Source organism: Lagenorhynchus albirostris, chromosome 17 (genome assembly GCF_949774975.1).
Source record: "Lagenorhynchus albirostris chromosome 17, mLagAlb1.1, whole genome shotgun sequence".
NCBI classification, from domain to species: domain Eukaryota; kingdom Metazoa; phylum Chordata; class Mammalia; order Artiodactyla; family Delphinidae; genus Lagenorhynchus; species Lagenorhynchus albirostris.
Window position 1 is genome coordinate 29166382 of NC_083111.1, and position 22949 is coordinate 29189330.

The 22949-nt window shown below is 36.5% G+C and overlaps 1 protein-coding gene across 1 annotated transcript in view; it reads right to left on the reverse strand.

Annotated features, from left to right (window-relative positions):
* CNGB3 (cyclic nucleotide gated channel subunit beta 3) overlaps positions 1–22949 on the reverse strand; it is a 141125-nt gene that overhangs the window by 49863 nt on the left and 68313 nt on the right. Inside the window, exons 6-10 of the mRNA XM_060127731.1 lie at positions 22022–22230; positions 14333–14383; positions 11516–11602; positions 8894–8958; positions 8038–8160 (exon numbers count right to left, since the gene is read on the reverse strand). Coding sequence (XP_059983714.1) covers positions 8038–8160; positions 8894–8958; positions 11516–11602; positions 14333–14383; positions 22022–22230 — 535 coding nt within the window. The remainder of the gene's footprint in view (positions 1–8037; positions 8161–8893; positions 8959–11515; positions 11603–14332; positions 14384–22021; positions 22231–22949) is intronic.

A 22949-nucleotide genomic window follows, 5' to 3' on the forward strand; every position in this document is an offset into this window, starting at 1 on the left:
GGTATTTTGTAAAAGGCCCCCCAGAGATGGCTCATCCATGCTCTATGATGAGTGGACCCTCAGGTGACTTGAATAGTTAGAGAAAACTGGGAGGACTTGATTGAGGCCAAAGTTCTGAGGCCTTGGTTCTAACTGTTGACGGGTTCCTCTGTTCCTCTGTTATCCATGTTCCTCTGTTCTCCATGTTATATCTGTTTGGAATGCCCAGGGTATCTTCTCTCACGGTCTGAGCCTGGTCTGGAATGGTTGGAACAGCTGGGGCTGGCTGGGTATTTTCATTCGGTCTCTCCTTATGTCTAGCTTGGGCTTCCTTACAGCATGGAAGTCTTAGGGTAGATGGACTTTTTGTCTGGTGGCTGGTTTCCCCCAGAGTGATAGCAGCCCAGGCAGTAGCTATAAGGCTTCTTATAACTCAGAAGCCCTACAATGTCTTAATCTCTTGCCATGTGTATTTGCCAAGCAAGTCCCTAAGACCAGCCCAGATTCAAGGGAAGGGATATTTGAATATACCTCTCAATAAGAGGAACAGTAAAGGATGTGAGGCTACCTTTAAATTACCCCACTAGTGATTAGTGAGGAATATCGTAGACATCAAATGTGTTTATGGAGATGGGAGAGCCCTTTACAGTTTAGAACCAGTTATTTTTTACTGATGGGAAGTAGAGCAAGTAGGTATATACTTCTCTATTTTCTACTCATATCTTATTATGTTATTGAATATATAAACTGTGGCAGAGACAGAGGAAAACTGAGTTATATCTTAAAAGGGGAATTACTCTTGGGTGTAATAGGTAACTTATCTAGAAATTTAGTATTGAAGAAAACCAGTTATGCTCAGAAATATACTTGGTAAAGATTCTGTACCTAACTCGTGCAGTTGCAAATGGAGAGACAGATCATAATAGCCCAGATGGGAAGAACATCATGAACCAGGGCAACAGAAAAGAATATGATAAAGATTAGGACAGAACATATAAGATTCACTTAGCTATATTTGATCAAGGGTTTCATGTATCCAGAGTGAGGTGGGAATAGAAGTTAGTATTACAACCCCATTGTATATATATATATATTGTAATTTTGGTGCACAATTAGGTATACTACTGGGTATATTCCATACAGCTCTGTTAACATGGTCTGGATCAGACATTTCCACTGAATCCTTGAAGAAAAATATCCCATATATAGAGACCATCTTCAGATGTTGTTACAGAGAGACATTTGGGTTTAGTGGGTTCCAGCTAGCTATTCTAGTTTCCAGAGTAAACACAGAAAAGCAGCACTTTTTACAGAATCCTGCCCTAGTCAGGCTTTTATTTCTTGTCTGGGTGTGCGACATAAACATTTGCAATTTAAGTAATGGTACATTTGTCTTTGAACAAGGATGGTCTTTTTCTTGTGAAAATAGATTACAATTTTCAGATCTTCAAATACTAAGAATTTGAGGTTTACAAAGAAAGAATCAAACTGCAGTTAAAGTCAGTATTCAAATAAAAACAGATCTAGAAAGAAATCACTTGTTTTGATATTCAACACCTTTCGAAGGACCTGAATTTTTGTTTGTCTGTTTGTTTTACCTGGTAGATATAGGAACAGACAAAGAATTAACTCTTTGGTAAGGTTTGAAACCTCTGTGCCAAGAGAATAAAAATATTACTACTCTGCAATAGTTTTTCTAGCAGGCTTCCTTAGACTTACAAATATTATAGTGAACTTGATGTCAAAGAGAACCACCTTGAAGAAGTATGGAATGAATTTTATGGATTGCATTTTAACTTTTCAATTCCAATTTATAATTTCCTGTTACCTGATTTAGTGTTATCACAGGTCCTGGACCTGTGGGTCTCTTTGAATTAAGGAAATTTATTGACCCCAATACAGCCCAAGAGTGAGACAGGGACCAGATTCTCTCCCTACATGGCAATTCCATTTCAAGTGTTGAGATTACTATACCCTACAAAGTCCCTCCAGTGTTAAGAGGAGCAAACACATGAATTACTTTCTCTCATTTTCTTATTTATGGATGTTAGAAAATAGCAATTAAATGTAGAACTTAGGCATTGATTTTCCAAATCTGAAGGGTTAGCCTCAAACTATTTTTTCATACTGAAACAGTCTGCTATGTTAATTGGAAGTTTTCTGCCCGGATGCTTTGAGGTTTATTTTGGGATTCTTTTCTCAGTCATGTCTTACAGCCAGACATGCACAACCAAAGGTAAGATTTGTAATTTAATTAGATGGCATCTTATTGATTTTCTAGGATTAGCTTAATTAGTCAAGTGTATCCACCTCTAATATTTACATCCTGGGCAGATAGATCTTTTCAAGGAGATTCTATCTGGCTGATTTAATACATGAGCTGTCTTACAGGCTCTATATATACAGCCCCAAGTTAAAGCACTAAGGCAGAACTTGACATAAAACCATAAAAAAAAATTAGTGTGAAAATAGAAATTCTTCCTCTGTGAAACAAATGCAGTATTAAACTTTTCCCCCAACATTTTGTTTTGAAATATTTCAAACAAACAGAAAAACTGAAAGAATTTCACAGTGAGCACCGTATATCCATGACCTAGACTCTATTATGAACATTTTACTCTACCTTCTTTGTCACATATTCCTCCATTTTCCATCCATCAATCCATCTTAATTTTGGATGCATTTCAAAGTAATTTGCAGACAGTAGACACTTCCTCCTAAATACAGTACTTCAGAATATTTATATATATATAAAACTCAGAATATACTTCAGAATATATATATATGTTAGAATATACTTCAGAAAAAAAATATATGTACTAGAGTTAAGTATTGGTAAAGAGTTATTTTAAAATTTTGAACATACATTGAAAGCACAAATCTTAAGTATACTATCTGATACTATTTGATGAATTTTGACCAACCCGTACACCTGTGTAACCCAGAAACCCATCAAGACAGAGAACATTTCCATCACTCCAAAAAGCTCTCTTTTCCCAGTCAATCCCTGCCCGCACAGGCAACTACTGTTCTAATTTTTTTCTGTCTCAGATGAGTTTTGCCTGCTTTAGAATTTCACACAATGAAATTACACAGTATATACACTGTTGTGTAAGATGTCTTTCACTCAAAATAATGTTTTTGAGATTAGGTGTGTTTTTGTGTGTATCAGTACTTTATTCCTTTTTATTGCTAAGCACTATCCCTTGAATGACTATGGCACAGTATGTTTATCCATCTTCCTGTGGATGAACACCTAGGCTGTTTCAAGTTTTTGGTTCTTGTGAATAGACATTCTATGAATATACTTATATAATTTTTTTAGACATATATTTTCAGTTCTCTTGGGTAAATATTTAGGCTTGCAATTTTTGTTTTTAAGGTAGGTGTTATATTTAGTTGTAAAAGAAACTGTCAGATTTTATCCCTCCAACAATGTATGAGTTCCAGTTCCTTCATATTCTTACCCCAAGACTTGGTACTGTCAGTCGTTTTAATTTTAGCCATTGTGGTGGATGTGTAGTGGGACATGCAACTTTTAAAAGCACCCAATTTGATACTTTATGACTGGACTTTTAAACTACCCCAATCCATCTTAGTTCTAGGTTTCTGTAAATTTATCACTGAAGGCATCGTATATGGAGGAGAACGGTCTCATTAGAAGATAAACTCCTCAAAGACAGGTATTACACAATAGGACTGTAATATATTTGTTAAATGACCTGAAAGAATAAGTGAAAGGTTATGCATACTTAGACTAAAGAACATAGGAAGGCTGTATCTGTGAGCACATCTATGCAATCCCCTTCTATACATGCTGCCAGCTGCCTTTCATCTCCCTTCTGGTCAACTGAATTCTGCTGTTCTGGAGGTTTTGTTACATTTTTCTAAGTGTCTAGTGTAAAGACCATTCTTTTTTTTTTTTTTTTTTTTTTTGTCAGTGTCTGAACTGAAGTATCTAGGGGACCCTGAGTTAATACCTTCATCTACCCTGGTCTCATCTTCCTCCTGTGTAAAAAGAAGGGAGTAAGTTATCCTAATTTTCCCTAACACTAAGATATGGAGATTCTGACTCTTTCTCCATCCCATCTAAAGTCATGATTCCCATGACAAACTTGCTTGCTATTTTTACTCTTTCTTTTGACGGTCTATGTGCTAGGTATTTGCTAAGAGGTTTGTGCACGCTGGGAAATTTATGTCAGAAAATAAATAAATTGGGGTATATATGGATTAAGGGACATTGGGAACATTTCTGGGTACCAAATAACCTTAACTACTTATGTTTTCCTTTTGAGCTAAGTAAGCCATTTCCTACTTTGTCAAATTCCACAGTCAAATGAAGGATGCCATCTACTTAGTATAAATGAAAATGACTTCTTGTCTTCTATTGAAATGAACAGACATTGTTATTCTGATGAGGATTAATAAAGTAGTAATAAATGACTCATTTTAAATGCTCACAATGCTCCACTTATGCCCCACATTTGCTGCATAATTCTAACTAGGAGAAAGTTTACAAGTCCAGTGATTTCATAAGCAACCTTCAATTTATAGGTCATCAGAAACCATCACGAGTGTTAACTAAAAAAATGCTTTAAGCTTACATGGTCAAAGGGTAATACGGAATAATAGAAGGGGCAGGTGATGCTTAAAAACTGTGGGAAAATGTAAGTATGTTAATAACTGCCATTTGCAAATTATCTTAAAATACATATAAATGCTGCTTTTAAAGACATTTTATTTGTAAGGATGTGTCCCTGACAGCTGGTAACAGGACTATTGGACCTTTGGTTTTGGGTGAGAACCCTCCTGTCTAAAGCAGCAGAGAATGGGGGCTGTATCATACCAGTGCTGTGAAATGTATTGAGGCTTGCTTTTTGGCCTAGAAAATGACCACTTTTTGTAATCTTTCCATGAGTAATTAAGAAGAATGAGTGGTTTCTTTTTCCAAGGAGGAAATGCAGATCGTCTATAGATATATGAAAAGATGCACAACATTGCTAATCATCAGGGAAATGTAAATCAAAAACACAATGAGATATCACCTCACACCTGTCAGAATGGCTATCATCAAAAAGAGCACAAATAACAAATGTTGGCGAGGATGTGGAGAAAAGGGAACCCTTGTACACTGTTGGTGGTAAAGTAAATTGGTATAGCCATTGTGGAAAACAGTATGGAGGTTTCTCAAAAAGTTAAAAATAGAACTACCATATGACTCAGCAGTTCCACTCCTGGGCATATATCAAAAACAAAAACTAAAACACTAATTCAAAAAGATACCTGCACCCCAATGTTCATAGTAGTGTTGTTTACAATTGCCAAGATATGAAAGCAGCCTAAGTGTCCATTAACAGATGAATGGAAACAGAAGATGTGATACACACACACACACACACACACACACTGGAATACTAAGCCATTATAAAGAATGAAATCTTGCCATTTGCAACAGCATAGATGGACTTGGAGGGCATTATGCTAAGTGAAATAAGTCAGACAGAGAAAGACAAATACTGTATGATATGTGAAATCTAAAAAATACAACAAACTAGTAAATACAACAAAAAAGAAGCAGACTCACAAATATAGAGAGCAAACTAGTGGTTACCAGTGGGGAGAGGGGAGGAGGGAGGGGTGTTATAGGGATAGGGAATTGAGAGGTACAAACTATTATGTGTAAAATAAGGTACAAGGATATATTGTACAACACAGGGAATATAGCCAATATTTTACAATAACTATAAATGGAGCATAACCTTTAAAAATTGTGGCTCATTATATTGTACAGCTATAACATATAATATTGTACAGCAACAATAACTCAATAAAAAAATTAAAAAAATTAATGAGTGGTTTCTAATTCTTGGGTACAAAGTTCCATTTGTATTTGTTAAATCAAGCTTTTTAATGGGTTCTCAAATCTTTTATATCTTTACTGATTGTCTGTGGTTGCTTGATCAGTCAATAGTTGTGTGTTGATGTCTCACACTTTGATGGTGTATTTGCAAATTTCTCTTCCTTCTAATAATTTTTGCTTTATGAATTTCTTTGATTCATCATAAGTACTTTGCATTAGGTGCATGCACATTTAGAACTGGTAAATATTGATAGTGAATTGAAACTTTTACCATTATATGATAACCTTATTTTTCCCTAAAATAATTTTTGTTTTAAAGTCTATTTTGACTAATATTATTTGACAGTCTCTTTTAGGTGGTGAATTTAATTCATATTAACTTTTTCTGCTTACTGATATATTTTGTTTCTACAATCTTATCTTTTTTTTATTCTACTGATTCAGAAGTTATCTTCTCTATTTCTGTTCCTTAGTGATTATCTTACCACTCTACTCCAGCTTCAGTACTCACATTTGTTTTTTAGACTTTGGAGATTCCTTTTACTTTCTAGAGAGTTTAACAATCATTGAAAACTGTTGTGATTATAATTTATGTAGAAATGTATCTTATAACAAGTAATTGCAATAACTAATACAACAAAAATTTCAAGTAGTTTATCTTCTTGTATTTTAGTGAGAGGGCTTTGAATATCTGGTCTGCACTGTAGCTAGAATTAGACGTCTAAAATATTAGAACAATGTAGCTTCAGTTTCTTATGGGTTGAAACTGAGGTTTCTTTCTTCTTGTTATAATACGGATTTGGTCATTCCTTCCTTTTTTCTTTCTCTCACACACTCACTATATGTTAAGTATTTAAAGAAGGCAAGTAGGAAGAGAGAGTAAAGAAACTTCCTTCTTGCCTTCTTTAAATACCTAACATATACTGAGTGGATGTTATATACTTAACAATGTTCTAGGCACTGGGAACAAGGTATATTCTCTAGAAATGCTGCAGAAAGGCTCCACTTTTTCTGGATGGCAACTGTATATTATTTTGCTAATTTGATAAAAACACTTATTAGACCTATGGGTCTAATGATGTTGAATTACATACTTCTAGGCAATATTTAATATAGTTGGCATCTTACTCAGTTTTCTTTGTAGTTACTTATATTAAACTAAATACATATTTAATTCACATTCTAAAGGGAATTACTTATAGATTTGGTTATACACTTTCTTCTTGTGTGTGTTCGTGTGTGTGTGTTTGTGTTTGTGTGTGTGTGTGTATTTCCCCGATCAGTGGGCCTTCTGACTTTAAATTTTTAAAATTAGTTCTGGTTAAAAGTTCAAGAAATGTTATAATCCCTCATTCAGATCCTGCTCACTCTAGCTAGGGTGTAATTTTGTGAGGTATCTTTACTGTTTTTGCTCTATCCTATAATTGCTTTCCTTCCCAAGGCTGCTGTGAGTTGCCCTTCAAAGTCATGCTGGGACCTGTTATTTTCCAGTAAGGACATTGCTTTATAATAGGCTCAATGTCATTTCACTGGAGCAGAAAGTTAGTGGAATCTACTTTATGCCAGGCCTTTGTATCTACCAAAAGGAAATTTCACTATTAAATAACTCAGTTGCCATTATTGAGCCCTGATTCTACTGTACTAAAATTTTCAGACAATCTCTTATTCTCAGGGTACTTGCATATCTAATTGCCAAGTTTAGTATATGATCCTTGTTACTTTGTGTTTAATTGAGTTAGTGGTTATAGCTGACTCATAAACCCATAAAGCTCTTCAGTGGTAAACTAATTAGCCACTGCATCTGCCCTCCAAATAATTAACATTCTCATTACTAACAATCATCATAGGAGTTATTAAAAGTTACCTTACCACTCAGCTGTCTAAACACAGGCTTTCAAACTTTTTTGTTCATGATCCTGAGTAAGAAATGCATTCTACAGGTTAATCCAGGACACACACACACACACACACACACACACACACACACACACGCACCCTACTCGGTATGACAGACTTGGATATTTTCTATTCTGTCCTCCTCTATTCTATCCTCTTTCACTTAAAAACATACTGACCTACTAATAAAGAGTTAACGGATTTTGATTTACAGTTTCAAAAAACACTAGCTTAAGAAAGCTCAAACTGAAACATAAAATTAAGAATAATCAATAAACGTTTCCTTCAAAATTAAAACTTACTTGTTTCCTTCACCATCATACACCCATCTGGTAGTTCCAATTCCTTCATAGTTTGAAGCCCAATAATACATACAGGCATTAATGTGCAGAGTAAAGAGCAAGTATCCAGTTGTTCGAATGCCTCTGGCAAGGAGAATAAATGCAAAGTAAGACTCATGTTGTTTCTGGGATACAGCCTATTTTAACATTTTATTTTCCTTAACGTCTCTGCTGAATCTCCTTGCTTTAAATTTGTGAACTGTTAACTCTCATTAGTACAATATAAAATCATGGTGCCTTCACATGTTTTCTGACTGCAGTGTCTTGACTGGGACTGACAAGAGTAGAAAAAAAAATCCTCTCTTTTCACAAATGGTATGAGTCAACTCCCTGAAAGATATGCCTCCAGGGTCACCTCTCCACTTTGAGTCCCATAAAATACAGCATGCTGATTTCACTGGATATCTCTGAAAAGCTCATGGGATTTTATGCTACGATTAACTGACTAGAGGTCTCTGGGCAAGTTAAGTTCAGAACAGCAAATGAATGAAAATTCAGACTAGAATGAATTGTCATGAGAGAGATGTAAAAACTTGTGAAAGAGCACGTTTCTCTGTCTTTGTTCTGACTGAAGCAGGTAATACGTCCTCTTTTTCAGTCTTGTATTCTTCTAAAATCTAATATAATTTTCATACTTTTATCTCACTTCAAAATGTTCAAATCTACTTTAGAACAGAGCCCAATATTTTACATAGCCCCAAATCTGAGATTATTCCCTTCTCTTTTGCAGGGAGGCCATATTCTTCCCAAGTCCTGTCTAAAATATTTCACCATTGCTCTCTCTCCCAGCCCTGAAGTACATTGAGTTATACTTTACCTGTAGATATATGCCTTGTTCATTATAGACTCTAGGCGATGATTAAACTCAAAAAATGAAGTGTACTATGTAGAAAACAAGCAAAAGAAATCCAAAAGTGCATTAGTCTTAAATACATCTATTATATTTAAATAAAACAATATAAAATAGACTTTATTTGTTACTGAAAATAATTCTATTCATGTCTTAAAAAAACTAAGGTCTGTCAGTGGTATTTTCCTCTGGGTAGTGCATTTTAACAAGGTGCCAAACTTTCAGAGCTTCTTGCTTTATTTTATTTCTACCCTCTAGTTACAGTCTTGTTTGTAATGCTTGTTGAAAATCAAGCTTAAAAACATTTCTTTCCTTTTTTTTCTTTTTTAAAGCATGTGGTAGAACTTTATTTTACAATAATTAAAAATCATACCTCCCCCCAAAATATAAGTAAGATAGTAAAAGCATAATAAAATACACTGAAATCATAAATAGGTGTTAAGGCCTGTTGCTCAACACTAGCATTGTTTTTAAGCAAGTTGCATTAAATGTGTATTTATTTCAACAAAATTTAAAGTTCAATTAATATTAGCATTTGTTATCTATTCTTGACATTGTTCAAAGACATAGAGAGTTTATATGCATTTAATCCAAACAGTTGTTATTTGCCTCAAGGTTTTCTTCTGCTCACACCCACTTCTATAGCAACAGATACTCCCTACATGCACTCTTACCCCCTACTTTCTCTTTTTAATCTATAGGCTGTAAAATGCAAGAGCAAGAGCATGAAATCCAGAGCCAAACACCAATTTCCTCTCTGCCATTTATTAACTGTGCGACCTTGGAAAAGTCACTTAATATTTCTGTACTTTGGTTTCCTCATCTGTAAATTGGGGACAATAAGAGAATGTACTTAGACTCATAGGATCTTACAGATAGGAAGGGCTGTTAGAGATTATTTAGTTCAAAGATTATGTAGTTCAAAATTTCATCCAATGTAAATAAGACTGTAATAGAACATTTGGAATTAGAAAACAGCTATAATAGCAATGACTATTTAACTAGAAATATACACAAATGATTTCTTTATCCAGAATTCCTGAGTAGGAAACATCCATTAAGCATTCAGATTATTTCAATTTGTGGTAACTTGTTTATTGTGCTCTTAACAGAAGTTTTTACAAAGGCACATTTTAAAATTTAGCTTAAGTGTTCACTGTAGAGAAAATTTATATTCTTAATTTGTTTTCTCATATATAATTTGGAGATAGGTAAATGATATTTTCCCTAGAGAACTGCACATTAAAATGACACACTTATGTGAAGATGACTGGACTGTGGGGTTATGTAAAGAAGATTAATGTTGGCTTTCAGGATCTCCTATATTATAAAAAAAACTACCTAATATAGTGAGTAGGTTTTTGGACACTGAAGGGACACAGAGATGGGGTTTGAAGAGTTAGCATTTTATAAATTTTTATTATAATGCCAGACAAACACTCAAATCCATAGGAACCTGAGTCTCTCTCAAAGTTGGTTACCTCTGAGCAGTGGCCTCCAGAAACATCCATTCTGCACGAGAAATTTGATGATGGATGGCCAGCCCACCAAGCTGCTGGGAACGTTAAGTTCTGCTCAATCTAGACCTACATTCTATGGTCAAAACAGAAGTCTCTAGAGCTGTCTTGGATGGACGAGAATATAGAGTAAGGTCCCTCTTGACTTGGAAAAATCATGGGTGTGGAAGGAAAGCTCCTTCAGCCTGAAGTTTATTTGCCCTTCTGATTATAGTAAGGAATTTGGAGTCAGAAAAAATATGTGATAGAATCCAGATACTGCCACTCACCAGAGTGTGTCTGGACAGATTTTTTTACTCTGCTAATTCTCATTTCCCTCATCTCTAAAATGAGGTTGTTTGGAGGAATAAATGAGATAATGAATACGAGGTTTAACAAAGTATGTAGCTACAAGTATGTATTCAACAGATATCAGCTGCAGCTGTGTTAGGATCCACCCGAGTCTCCAGATTATGTCATCTTGTTTACCCAAGGTGTCAAAGCGATAACCACCTAAAACTGATAAAATCTTTGGTGTTCCTTTTAAGAAGGCTGTCTTTGGAAATACAAGCTATCGTTGCTATTATTAAAAATTTATATGAAATTTCACATCCTGACTCTCCTCAGATTCCTCTTAGGTATCTGATAAAGCTATGAGTTATAAAATATTTATGTCTTAGAACCTTTTTGAATAGGTAATACATTCACATAGTTCAAAAACAATAGGAAATATATACCTTCAGTATTGCAGGCATTCAGTGACTATGTAATAAATAGTGACAAGTGGAACAGAATAAAATTATAAAATATTCATTTGTAATTATAGCTGTATTTCAAAATATAAAAGCATTCCTATTTTAAGTTATAAAAATAGCTGTTATGAGATATAGACTCAAAACAACCAAAAGCAACTTCCATTAGTAGAAATAGGGATATTTTTCCTTTATTCAGCTTTTAAAATTCTTAGCATTGATGAGGGCATAAAAATGGAGGATAGTTTACAAAAAATTAAGAATATGATACTTTTAGGATATTTTAAAGTACTTTGAGATTTCCATTATTATAAGAAGACAGTTAAGTATAGTTATCTTACCTTTAACATCCTATTTGTCCTAAATATTGGATTAAACCCAAAGAAGAAGTAGAAAACATCAAATGGCATTATTGATGCCACATCCAACTGTTGGAAGAACACATTCACAATTATGTTGTGTTTACATGCTTTTTAGGACATGAATTGATTTATACCAATGTATGTAAAGGCTGACCAGTCACCATGATTTATTTGTTGCTTAATACAAAATTGCCTTCAGTTTCATATGCATGGTGTCACTGAAAGGTGTATTAGCGCCCTGAAAACAAGAACACTACTTCATAGCCTACTTCCAATGAATTTCATTTCCAGCTTCCTTCATCTGATCTCGGGTTCAGCAATGCATTTTCTGGGATTTTGTTGAGCTGTCACATATATTTAAGAGATGGCATGGTTGCTACTGTTAAAATACATTTTAATAGTGTTTTAAACTTGGGGCTTTTGGACTGAAACTCAAGCCCATTCTTGATTTTATGTGAAACAATTGGGCATTCATTGTAGTGATATATTTTTATGTTTCAGGCAATTCTCCAGTGTTGAGGGCTAATTATATTGTTGGTGGTTCATCCAGACTCTTCAGTTCTTTCTACTACTGTCTACTTTGTATCATATTGCTAACAATAAACTGCTGTGAACATATCTATCAGAGACTGTACAGGCTAACAGAGAGGAGAGGAAAGAAGTCAGTCCCATTTACAATTATCAGTTCCGATGGGAGAAGGTATTGAAAGTACTATTATAGCTAAAGATAATATATCTTAAATTTGTGATGTATTTAAATTATTCTGGCCTTCCATTAACCTGGTAATTGTGAAATAACAGCATAACATTTGCATACTTTCCTGATTGCAATGATAACAATAAAAAATTCTTTTACATAAGACAATTATTCATTTTCATTATTTTTTACGTCATCTTGAAAAACAGGGTACATTAAAAAAACGTTTAATTTATTTAAGACAATTAAGAGGAGTTAAGAGTTTTGTGTAAGGCCATACGTATGAAATGGAAAGTTGAGATAATTAATTGTGTACTACAATTTCAAAACCTAGTGCTATTGAAAAGGAATGGGACTTTCAGTTTGAATGAACACACATTGACTACTATAAACAAATTACTTACTAAAATAATTGGCTTAAAAATTGCATAATATCATCAAACCTCATTGATTTTACCCTACAGATATTGAGCCACATAACAAGTTGAGAGGTACACAGAGCAGTTACTAAAATAATGTCTTATAAATAAGGAAGCAGGAGCACAGAACTGTTGATTTGTCTAGTGCTATTTCAGGATCCAATTGCTCACATACTCACTTGACTTTTCTATGCAGAGAGTTATTAATCATGTGTGATATTAATACATTAATGTGGATTTGTATAGATAGAGATGATTTATTTCTCAGTGAATTGTAGAAAATTGAATTAAGTACTGACCAACACTGTTCTCTGTACAAGGAACTTTGCAAAGCATGTTGGGGTTGAAATAGCAGTAAGATATTGTTTCTGTCCACAAGAAGTTAACAATCTAATGGTGGAATAACCAAGCGCAGAAATAGTGTAATACAATGCCATAAGACATACAGGATGTGCTAAGGAAATTCAAAAGGCATGACTTCAATTAAATAAATGTAAAAGTTTACATTTATGAACCCAAATTAAATATATGAGTTAAGTTGCCCTTATTCAAATTCAAGAAAGTGATTAAGTGTTTGGAATAAGGTCTGTGGCACTTACAAAACTATTCATCCTCTTTGTAGAGTTCATCAAAGTAGTTTAGATCTTTTATGAATATGTCTAAGTATGTGGCAGTTTTTTACAGAGAAAATTAATTGGAGATAAAAACGAATTGAAAGAAATTTTAATCACCATAGATCGCCAGTAGGGACAATTTGGCACCTAAACCGAGATTTGTATTTTTAACAAAATTTGAGCCCACTAAAGTGTTGTCCTTGAAATGTGAGGTTGGAGTTCACTCATACAGATTAGGTAACCTTGGAACACCCTCAAATCTCTGCCTATTTCTCAGGGTTGGGAGGAACAATAAAAGATAATAAAGTACTTTGTAAATAATTATGGGTGAAAAAATTACACATGGGTGAAAAAATAATATTATACAGTTATTTGAGAAAAGGAAGATGCCATGTTATCTAAATAATTGCTTCTTTTTTTTTTGCTGTATGCCATTCTAACAATTTCCAGTGGTTTTATTTTTTTAATTATTTTATTAAAAATTTAAAAAAAATTTCATATTGGAGTATAGTTGATTAACAATGTTGTGTTAGTTTCAGGTGTATAGCAAAGTGATTCAGTTATACATATACATGTGTCTATTCTTTTTCTAATTCTTTTCCCATTTAGGTTATTACAGAATATTTAGCAGAGTTCCCTGTGCTATACCGTAGCATATATTTTGCTTATATGAACAAGAAAGAAATAGGAGTAGAAACAATTTTGTAGACTTTTACATCATCATGCTACATGAATTGGAGGCTAGAATTATATATGGACAAGACAAAGTACACCCCATACTCCTTTGTTGACGTTTAAATTGGAATTTAAATGTGGGCGCTAAGATTTTGTTCTGCCTAGTAAAGACCCATATATTGAATTACACATCTGCACATACTAGGAAGTATATTGTATAATTATTGAGAAGAAAAACTCTGCCTAATAAAACTTCACCTGTATAAACTTTGTTACAAAGGCTACAATTTTTAAAGGAAATAGATTTTTTTTGGTAGAAATTTATAGATGGAACTTAAAGTCAAAATTGTAATGGATTAGTTGAACAATTTTGGAATTGTAAGTCACCTACCTGAAATTTTGTAGAACTCCTGTAGTGTCTCTTTAGTTCATTTGAATCCACCTGAAATATGTTATATTTATAATTCATATTAATTTTAGCCAATTTCATTAAACATTTTTTCACTTTAAAAATATTTATAGCTATTCCTTTCTATTAGTTCCTTCTAACATCAGCCTATAAATATGCTCTATCTTCCCATATCATAAATTTAAAAACCTTCCTTGGCTTTGTTTTCTTTTTGTATTGCTCTAATTGTCACACTAACACTTCTTAAGAGAGTTATCTACCTTGCTTTGCTCCACATCCTTTCTTCATATTTATTCTTCAACTCATGGCAATTTTGGTGGTGATTTGACTTTTGCTCACTTCTCTTATTCCATCAAGACTACCATTGTGAAAGCCACCAATAACCTCCTAATGATCATACCCAGGGAATCCTTTATAGACTAACATTCTTTTATGGCACTCACCACATTTTGAAATCACACATATATGTCTTGCCCCATTTATTTAAGATCAGTCTACTCCATGAAATGGTAATCTATCTCAGGACAGGGTTGATTTTGTTTAGCAACTGTATATAACTAGTGACTATAATATATTAAAAGCCCAATAAATATTTGAGTGGATGAATAGGTAAAGGCATGAAGAGATGAGTAAAACTTTTGAAGCATTTGACTTTTTGGAGACAATTTTGTCCTTGGAACTTTCTCTTTCCAAAGAATCTGTAATGCCATTCTTGGTTTACTTTACTTCTTCAGTTCCAGTTTTCAGGGTCCATCTTTTTCTTTTTTTGTTGTGGCTTCTCCTTTTGCGGAGCACAGGCTCCGGATGCGCAGGCTCAGCGGCCATGCCTCACGGGCCCAGCCGCTCCGCGGCATGTGGGATCTTCCTGGACCGGGGCACGAACCCGTGTCCCCTGCATCAGCAGGCGGACTCTCAACCACTGCGCCACTAGGGAAGCCCTTTAGGGTCCTTCTTGCATCCTATGGCTAGCCATTTAAAATCAATATTTCCCAGGATTCAGCCCTCTTCTCTTTTCATATTTACTTCCTGGGAAATTTCATCCACTTTCGTTATTTCAAAGATCACCATGTATGTGGATGCTACCAAACCTCTACCTCCACTTAATATTAGTATCTGGAGCTGTTGACCTGTCCAACAACTGATTATTGTCTCCCTCACTTAGCAGTTCTGCTCATCTCAAATTTAACCTACAACAAACCTGAATTCATCATCATTCTCCATTTCCCCTAAAGCCATCCATGCTCCTCCTCTTATTGAGTATCATATGAGCATCCTCATCTACACTAGTCAGTGATCCTACACCACTCACTCTCCCTTAGCCCTCATCCAACCAGCAACCAAGTTCTACTGATTCTCCTTTCTAAAATTTTCTCATGCCTATTTTCTCCTTTTGGCTTTGGTTTCCTTGCCTTTATTCTTGCTTTCCTTGATCAGTTCTACAATGGTAGTGAGATGATCTCTCTAGATCAGATCATTAACAATTCTATTTATGTCAGATTCTATGACTTCACATGACTTAAAGAAAAAAAATCCAAGCTCCCTTTCATGATATACAAAGCTCTATTTTCTCTGTCTCACTCACCTCCTGAAGCATCTTATACTTATTCTGTTTAGCAGTGCATAGCAGAGTTTCTTACCTTGATGCCTTTATCTATGCTGTTCCCAGAATTTAGGACATATTTTTCCCTTTTTTATGGGGATGAAGGTGTGCAGATAATTTCAATTAGTCCATCAAAATTTGGACCAGGTGTTGCCTCCTTTATCTGGTTTTCTCTGCATCAAATAGCACCAAGGGCTTACCTCTGTCATGACTTACATCACAAAATTCCACCATTTTTCTTTTGTCTGTCCATGCTTCATACTCTGAGCTACTTAAAAGGGTAGGGACAATATATTTATCCTGTGTTTCTCAGTTCCTAACACAATGTCTAACACACAACATGTGCTCAGTAAATGTGTGGTAAGAGATAGAGGAATAGGAAGGTATTTGTTAACATTCAGAATTAATGCTAATATTGGGATTATATTTTTCTATTTCACTTATAGGTAGGAGGAAATTGTCTGTGTACTATTAATTATTTGACCAAAGTATTATAACTTGACACATGGAAGCAGCACCTTCTAATAATTATTATCCAGGCTGTCCATGTTCAAAAATTTTAAATTGCTGTTGAACAATGTTTAAGATTTGTTAACCAATTTCCCAATTCCTGCCCCACCACCCCATTTTTTTGGCTATAATTTCTACCCACGTGCACATACTAAATTTTACAGAAATACATTAGAAAATATATGACATGCTTATTTAATGATTCTTTTCCCTTAAACAAAATGTCTTACTGAGCCACAGACAGATATAGGTATATGTACAAGTTTATGCTGAATCATGTACCAAGCTTGAGTATAATGAGTCAGCTCCTTCAAAGCTTATATGGAACAGACAGACATATCAAGTGCACATATCAAGTGCTCCTTCAAAGCTTATATGGAACAGACAGACGTATCAAGTGCTAAGAAGTTAAGTTGAAGTATGACCCCATCCTCCAACTTTGGAAGAATGTTTTAGCATATTTATTCCTTGAGTGGAGCTGGGTATTAGCATTGAGATGGAGATCTCTGGGAGAGCTTTTGCCACTTGATATTACGTGGAGCTGGGAGGTTTCTTGTGGACCAGTGTCCTAAACTTGGCTCTCCCACCTCAGAGGCACAGGCCTGACACCTGGCTGGACCACCAAGACCCTGTCAGCCACACAGCTCAGAAGAAAATGGAGTGAAAAAGAAAGAAAGAAAGAAAAAATAAAATAAAATAAAGGTATTAAAAGAAGAATAAAAAAGTTAGTAAAAATAAAAAATTTAAAAATTAATAAAAAAGAGAAAAAGAAAGAATGAGCAATGAAACCAAAAAACAAATCCACCAATGATAACAAGTGCTAAAAACTATACTGAAATAAAAAAAAGAAAACCGCAAAAAACAAAAATGGACCAACAGAACCTTAGGAAAAATGGTGGAAGCAAAGTCATACAGACAAACACACAAAAAGCATACACATACACACTCAGAAAAAGAGAAAAAGGAAAAAAAAAGTATATATAAAAAAAGGAAGAGAGCAACCAAATGAATAAACAAATCTACTAATGATAACAAACTGTAAATACTAAACTAAGATACACATAAAACCAGAAACAAATTAGATGCAGACAGCAAACCCCAAGTCTACAGTTGCTCCCAAAGTCCACTGCCTCAATTTTGGGATGATTCATCGTCTATTCCATTATTCCAGAGATGCAGGGTATATCAAGTTGACTGTGAAGATTTAATCCGCTGCTCCTGAGGCTGCTGGGAGAAATTTCCCTTTCTCTTCTTTGTTTGCACAGCTCCTGGGGTTCAGCTTTGGATTTGGCCCTGCCTCTGACTGTAGGTTGTCTGAGGGCGTCTGTTCTTCACTAAGACCGGACGGGGTTAAAGTAGCAGCTGATTAGGGGACTCTGGAGCACTGAGGCTGGGAGGAGGGAGGGATATGGAATGCGGGGTGAGTCTGTGGTGGCAGAGGCCGGCATGACATTGCAACAGCCTGAGGTGCGCAGTGTGTTCTCCCAGGGAAGTTGTCCCTGGACCACAGGACCCTGGCAGTGGTGGGCTGCACAGGCTCCCAGGAGGGGAGGTGTCGATAGTGACCCGTGCTTGCACTTCTTGGTGGCTGCAGTAGCAGCCTTAGTTTTTCATGCCCGTCTCTGGTGTCCGCACTGATAGCTGCAGCTTGTGCCCATCTCTGGAGCTTGTTTAGGCAGTGTTCTGAATCCCCTCTCCTCACGCACCCCGAAACAATGGTCTCTTGCCTCTTAGGCAGTTCCAGACTTTTTCCTGGACTCCCTTCCAGCTAGCTGTGGCACACTAGCCCCCTTCAGGCTGTGTTCACGCAGGCAACCCCAGTCCTCTCCCTGGGATCTGACCTCTGAAGCCTGAGCCTCAGCTCCCAGCCCCCACCCACCCCAGCAGGTGAGCAGACAGCCTCTTGGGCTGGTGACTGCTGGTCGGCACCGATCCTCTGTGCGGGAATCTCTCCGCTTTGCCTTCTGCACCCCTGTTGCTGTGCTCTCCTCCGTGGCTCTGAAGCTTCCCCCGTCTTCCACTCCCTGTCTCTGCCGGTGAAGGGGCTTCCAAGTGTGTGGAAACCTTTCCTCCTTCACAGCTCCCTCCCACTGGTGCAGGTCCCGTCCCTATTCTTTTTTTTTTTTTTTTTTTGTGGTACGCGGGCCTCTCACTGTTGTGGCCTCTCCCGTTGCGGAGCACAGGCTCTGGACGTGCAGGCTCAGTGGCCATGGCTCACGGGCCCAGCCGCTCCGCGGCATGTGGGATCTTCCTGGACTGGGGCATGAACCTGTGTCCCCTGCATCGGCAGGCTGTCTCTCAACCACTGCGCCACCAGGGAAGCCCCCATCCCTATTCTTTTGTCTGTGTTTTTTCTTTTTTCTTTTGCCCTACCCAGGTATGTGGGGAGTTTCTTGCCTTTTGGGAGGTCTGAGGTCTTCTGCCAGTGTTCAGTAGGTGTTCTGTAGGTGTTGTTCCACATGTAGATGTATTTCTGAAGTATTTGTGGGGAGGAAGGTGGTCTCCACTTCTTACTCCTCCGCCATCTTGAAGGTCTCTCTGTAGGCACTTATTTTTAGTATGTAACCCTATTTAATTCTCTCTGTCTCTTTTAAGTCTCATTATTATGCAGGCAACACTTATTCTGAGGAAGCTTACTTTAGAAAGGGTATGATAATTGCACTTAAATCTTTTTCAAACAGATAGTCTTTGAAGACCCTCATCTAAGGTATTATTATATTTATTTATTGTTTACCTCTTCTTTTAAATAATTCATAGAAAATCCATAATTTCACACAGAACAGATAAAAATGTTTCAAAATAATAATACTATATAATACTACTACAAGGTAGATTAAACTGTTATTCAAGGGAAGAAAATCCTTGAACCAATATTGCCATTCATTAACTCCTTTAAACATTTTTGAGTGTACCCTCTGAATTCCTAGGATAAATAGGGAAATGAATTGAATACTGTCCCTACTCTCAAGAAACTTACTATCAGGTAACAAAGTGAGCTACCTATACAAATAGGAGACAAGAGGAAGTTAGTGTGTGGACATTCATTCATTTGATTCAGTCAGCAATTCACTGCTCATCTTCTAGAAGCCAGACCCTAGGCTAGATGTTCACATTGTCTTACTTAATCTTCACAATAAGTTTATGAGGTGGGTGGTACTAGTTCTATTTTACGGATGACAAAGATAGTAGACAATGAAAGGGTAAATTTTTTTTTCTCAAGTATTGCTGTAAGTTAATTTCAGAGGCGAAATTTGACCCTGGGCTATTTGTTTCTGCTACATCATAGTGAACTTAATTGTTATTTAACAATAATAACAGAAGTGTGAGTAAAATGTGCAGAGCACAGAGAAGGGAGTTGTTAATTTTCTCTAGATCAGTTTATAAATAGTAGCTAAAGGACCAAAAGCAGTTGACTATAATGACAGGCCTGATAGACGTGGTCACTAGAAGGCTCTGAGCGTTTCCATGGATCATTGTGATTGGCAGTCTTAGCAAAGTGTTGTGAGTGCAAGTCTCATATCTACATAACGTCCGTGGTGTCATTCCCAGCTCTATTCCTGCTGTCTATAAAGGACATTTTAAATAAGAGACTCCTTTTGTTGGTCCTTGAATCAAAGTTCTGTTCTCTGTGCAGCACCATTCTCAGAAGAAAGATACTGCACATAAATGCTGTGGAAAACTTGTAAACCCTCCCAATTCCCTCTGTTGTGGCCTCTAGCACCTCAATCTGGTATCTGTTTTCCCTCAAGCCCTTGGGGAATTGATATTTCCATCCTCCAGTTCTGGAATATCTGTCAACTATAGGTATTTAATAAATGTCTGTTGAATGAATGAATGAATGAATAAGTTGATGGTGTAAAACAAAGTTTGCATAGATAGCTAAATGTAGTGAGACTTTCAGGTTGGATACTCAACTTGCATAGTCCTTTTAGCAAAATGTAATCAAGTTTAAAGGCTAAAACTACCTACTCTACATTAAAGAAACCATTAAACTTCATTTGAACAAACAAAGCAATTAGTTCCTGCTCTATATTTGTAGCTTGTAATAATGCATTTTAAATAGAGACCATTGAGTGTGTTTTTATCGGTTATTTTTCTTGGTTTTAACACTCCATGTGTGCAAAGACCTCTTATAAAATTGAAAATAAAAGTCTCTCCTTACTGATTTTGTCATTTTCCATTTGTCAAATATTGATTTTCTCCCTCCTTTGTGCATCTAATGGAGGTTGAAATTAGTGCCCCCTTTTTTGGGTGTTATTTCTTATTTGTACACATCATCTTCATTCATCAAACTGCCAGTGAACTTAGGGGATCATGCTGGTGAGTTAACTAATGCTCTGAAGTCCACACAAGGAATATTTTGAATAGATTTTTGCTATAGCTTTAGCTCTTGCCTTTAGAATTTCTTCCTAGAAAAGATTTCAAATATAGGGGGCATTCCTCAACAAATTATATATATATATATATATATATATATATATATATATATTTTTTTTTTTTTGTGGTACGTGGGCCTCTCACTGTTGTGGCCTCTCCCGTTGCGGAGCACAGGCTCTGGATGCACAGGCTCAGCAGCCATGGCTCACGGGCCCAGCCGCTCTGCGGCATGTGGGATCTTCCTGGACCGGGGCACGAACCCGTGTCCCCTGCATCGACAGGCGGACTCTCAACCACTGCGCCACCAGGGAAGCCCACAAATAGTATTTTTTAAAGAAAAAAATAACCCAAACTCCTTTTAGCTTTTTGATAACTTAAAATCATCTGGAAATTCAAAAGAAAATATTCAGGAGATTAAGGAGACTACCTCTCTTCTTCAAAAACATATATGAACCCAAGGTGCCATACACTTGGTTGCTCTGCTCTTCCTACTTTGACATTGGAGGAAATGTTCCATGCAGCCCTCACTGCGACTGTGATGAGGATATCACAGTGGACATCAGTTGGAAAGGAAGCATTGTTCTAGTTAGCTGGGGAAGGGCCCGGGGGTGGGGTGCAGGGTATAAGAGGCTGTACGATTTGGATGTGTACTTGTGAAAACATAGTCTTCTCTTTATGTCTTAGATTGATTGGATTGGCTCTGAAATTCCCTCAACTGTGAGAATAAATCCAGGGGAAGATGATTTCTCCTAAGGGTAAGAATGATATTTCTGAAGTGGACCAAACACTGCATTTGATGATGAGGAATGAGGTGTGATGAATCTGGAAAGTGAAGCGTGAAAAGAAGATAGGCACCAGACACAGTTCTAGGCACCCTACCTGCATTAATTCATTCAGTCTTCTCATCAGTATTATGAAGGTACTATTGTTATTCCCATTTTTAAAATGAGGAAACTAAGGTACAGGGAGATGCATGGTCCCCAGCACATGGTGAGTGCTCAGTGGTTGTTTTGTTATTGTTGTTGTTATTATTATTGTTATTATACTGGTGGTTCCAGTCGTTAGAGACCCATACATGCAGACAATCAGTCAGACATTAAATAACACAATGCTGTTAATTTGTTTTTTTGTAGTTCAATCTGATATTCCTTTGTCAGTTTGTGCTTCTCCCAAACCCTACTTACTATTATGTCTCCTCTTCTAATAAACTGGAGTCTGGGCTGGATTAACAGCAAATCGAAAAGGTAGATGGTATCACATATGATGTCCGTAATAAGCCAGTAGCGTGCGTTGTTTGGTGTTTGATATGGGAAGATGATGCGCAACGGTATAAGCCAGCAGTTCCAGTTAAAGGCAATGGTGACAAGCAAGAGCCACAGGAGATAGAATCGATCTAGAAAAATAGAGACTGGAGTAATCCACATGGCATGTAAAAAACATTAAAATAATTCTGTTGCTTAGTTTGGTAAAGTTGGGGCACTACCTACTGGAGATAAGCAATTTGTATAAGAGACTCTGTTTAAAACATTCAGCACAATTCTGCCCCTAGAGCCCAGGCACTGGGGTTTACGAGGGATAAGTCATCTTATCAGCTTTTCTGACATTAAAGAGTGTTCTTCCTGTCTCCCAGAGAATGGCCACTCAGTCTGTCCCCATGAGTGACTGTACTATTTAGATGAGGAAAGGGGAACCCAGGGAAAAGTCAGAGGTACCGTGTCCAGGAGAACTGACTCAAAGGGCTTTATGCTGGTTGGTAATTAAGCTGCAGGGTCACCCAGGGCTTGTGAGCCAAAGGCCACATCTTGCCCACAGGGGTGTGACTGAAGTGGGGAGGGGGCAAATCAGCCAGTGAAGGCAGTCCATGACCCTGTACACAGAGCTTTCCTCTGCCCAAGGGAAGCTGTAGGAGGGGATTTGTTCAATTGGATTAATTAACAATGTGAAGCCATGGAAGAAGACAAACATTTTATAATGATTTTTTTGGGAGGGTGTTCAGTGAACATATTACTTAATGCTTTGGGACTTCTTTTAGAAGTTAATTAGGGACAGGACAGGCCCTGGACTATTTTAAAAACACACAGGATACTTTTATCTCTTATCTTCACTGGAAAG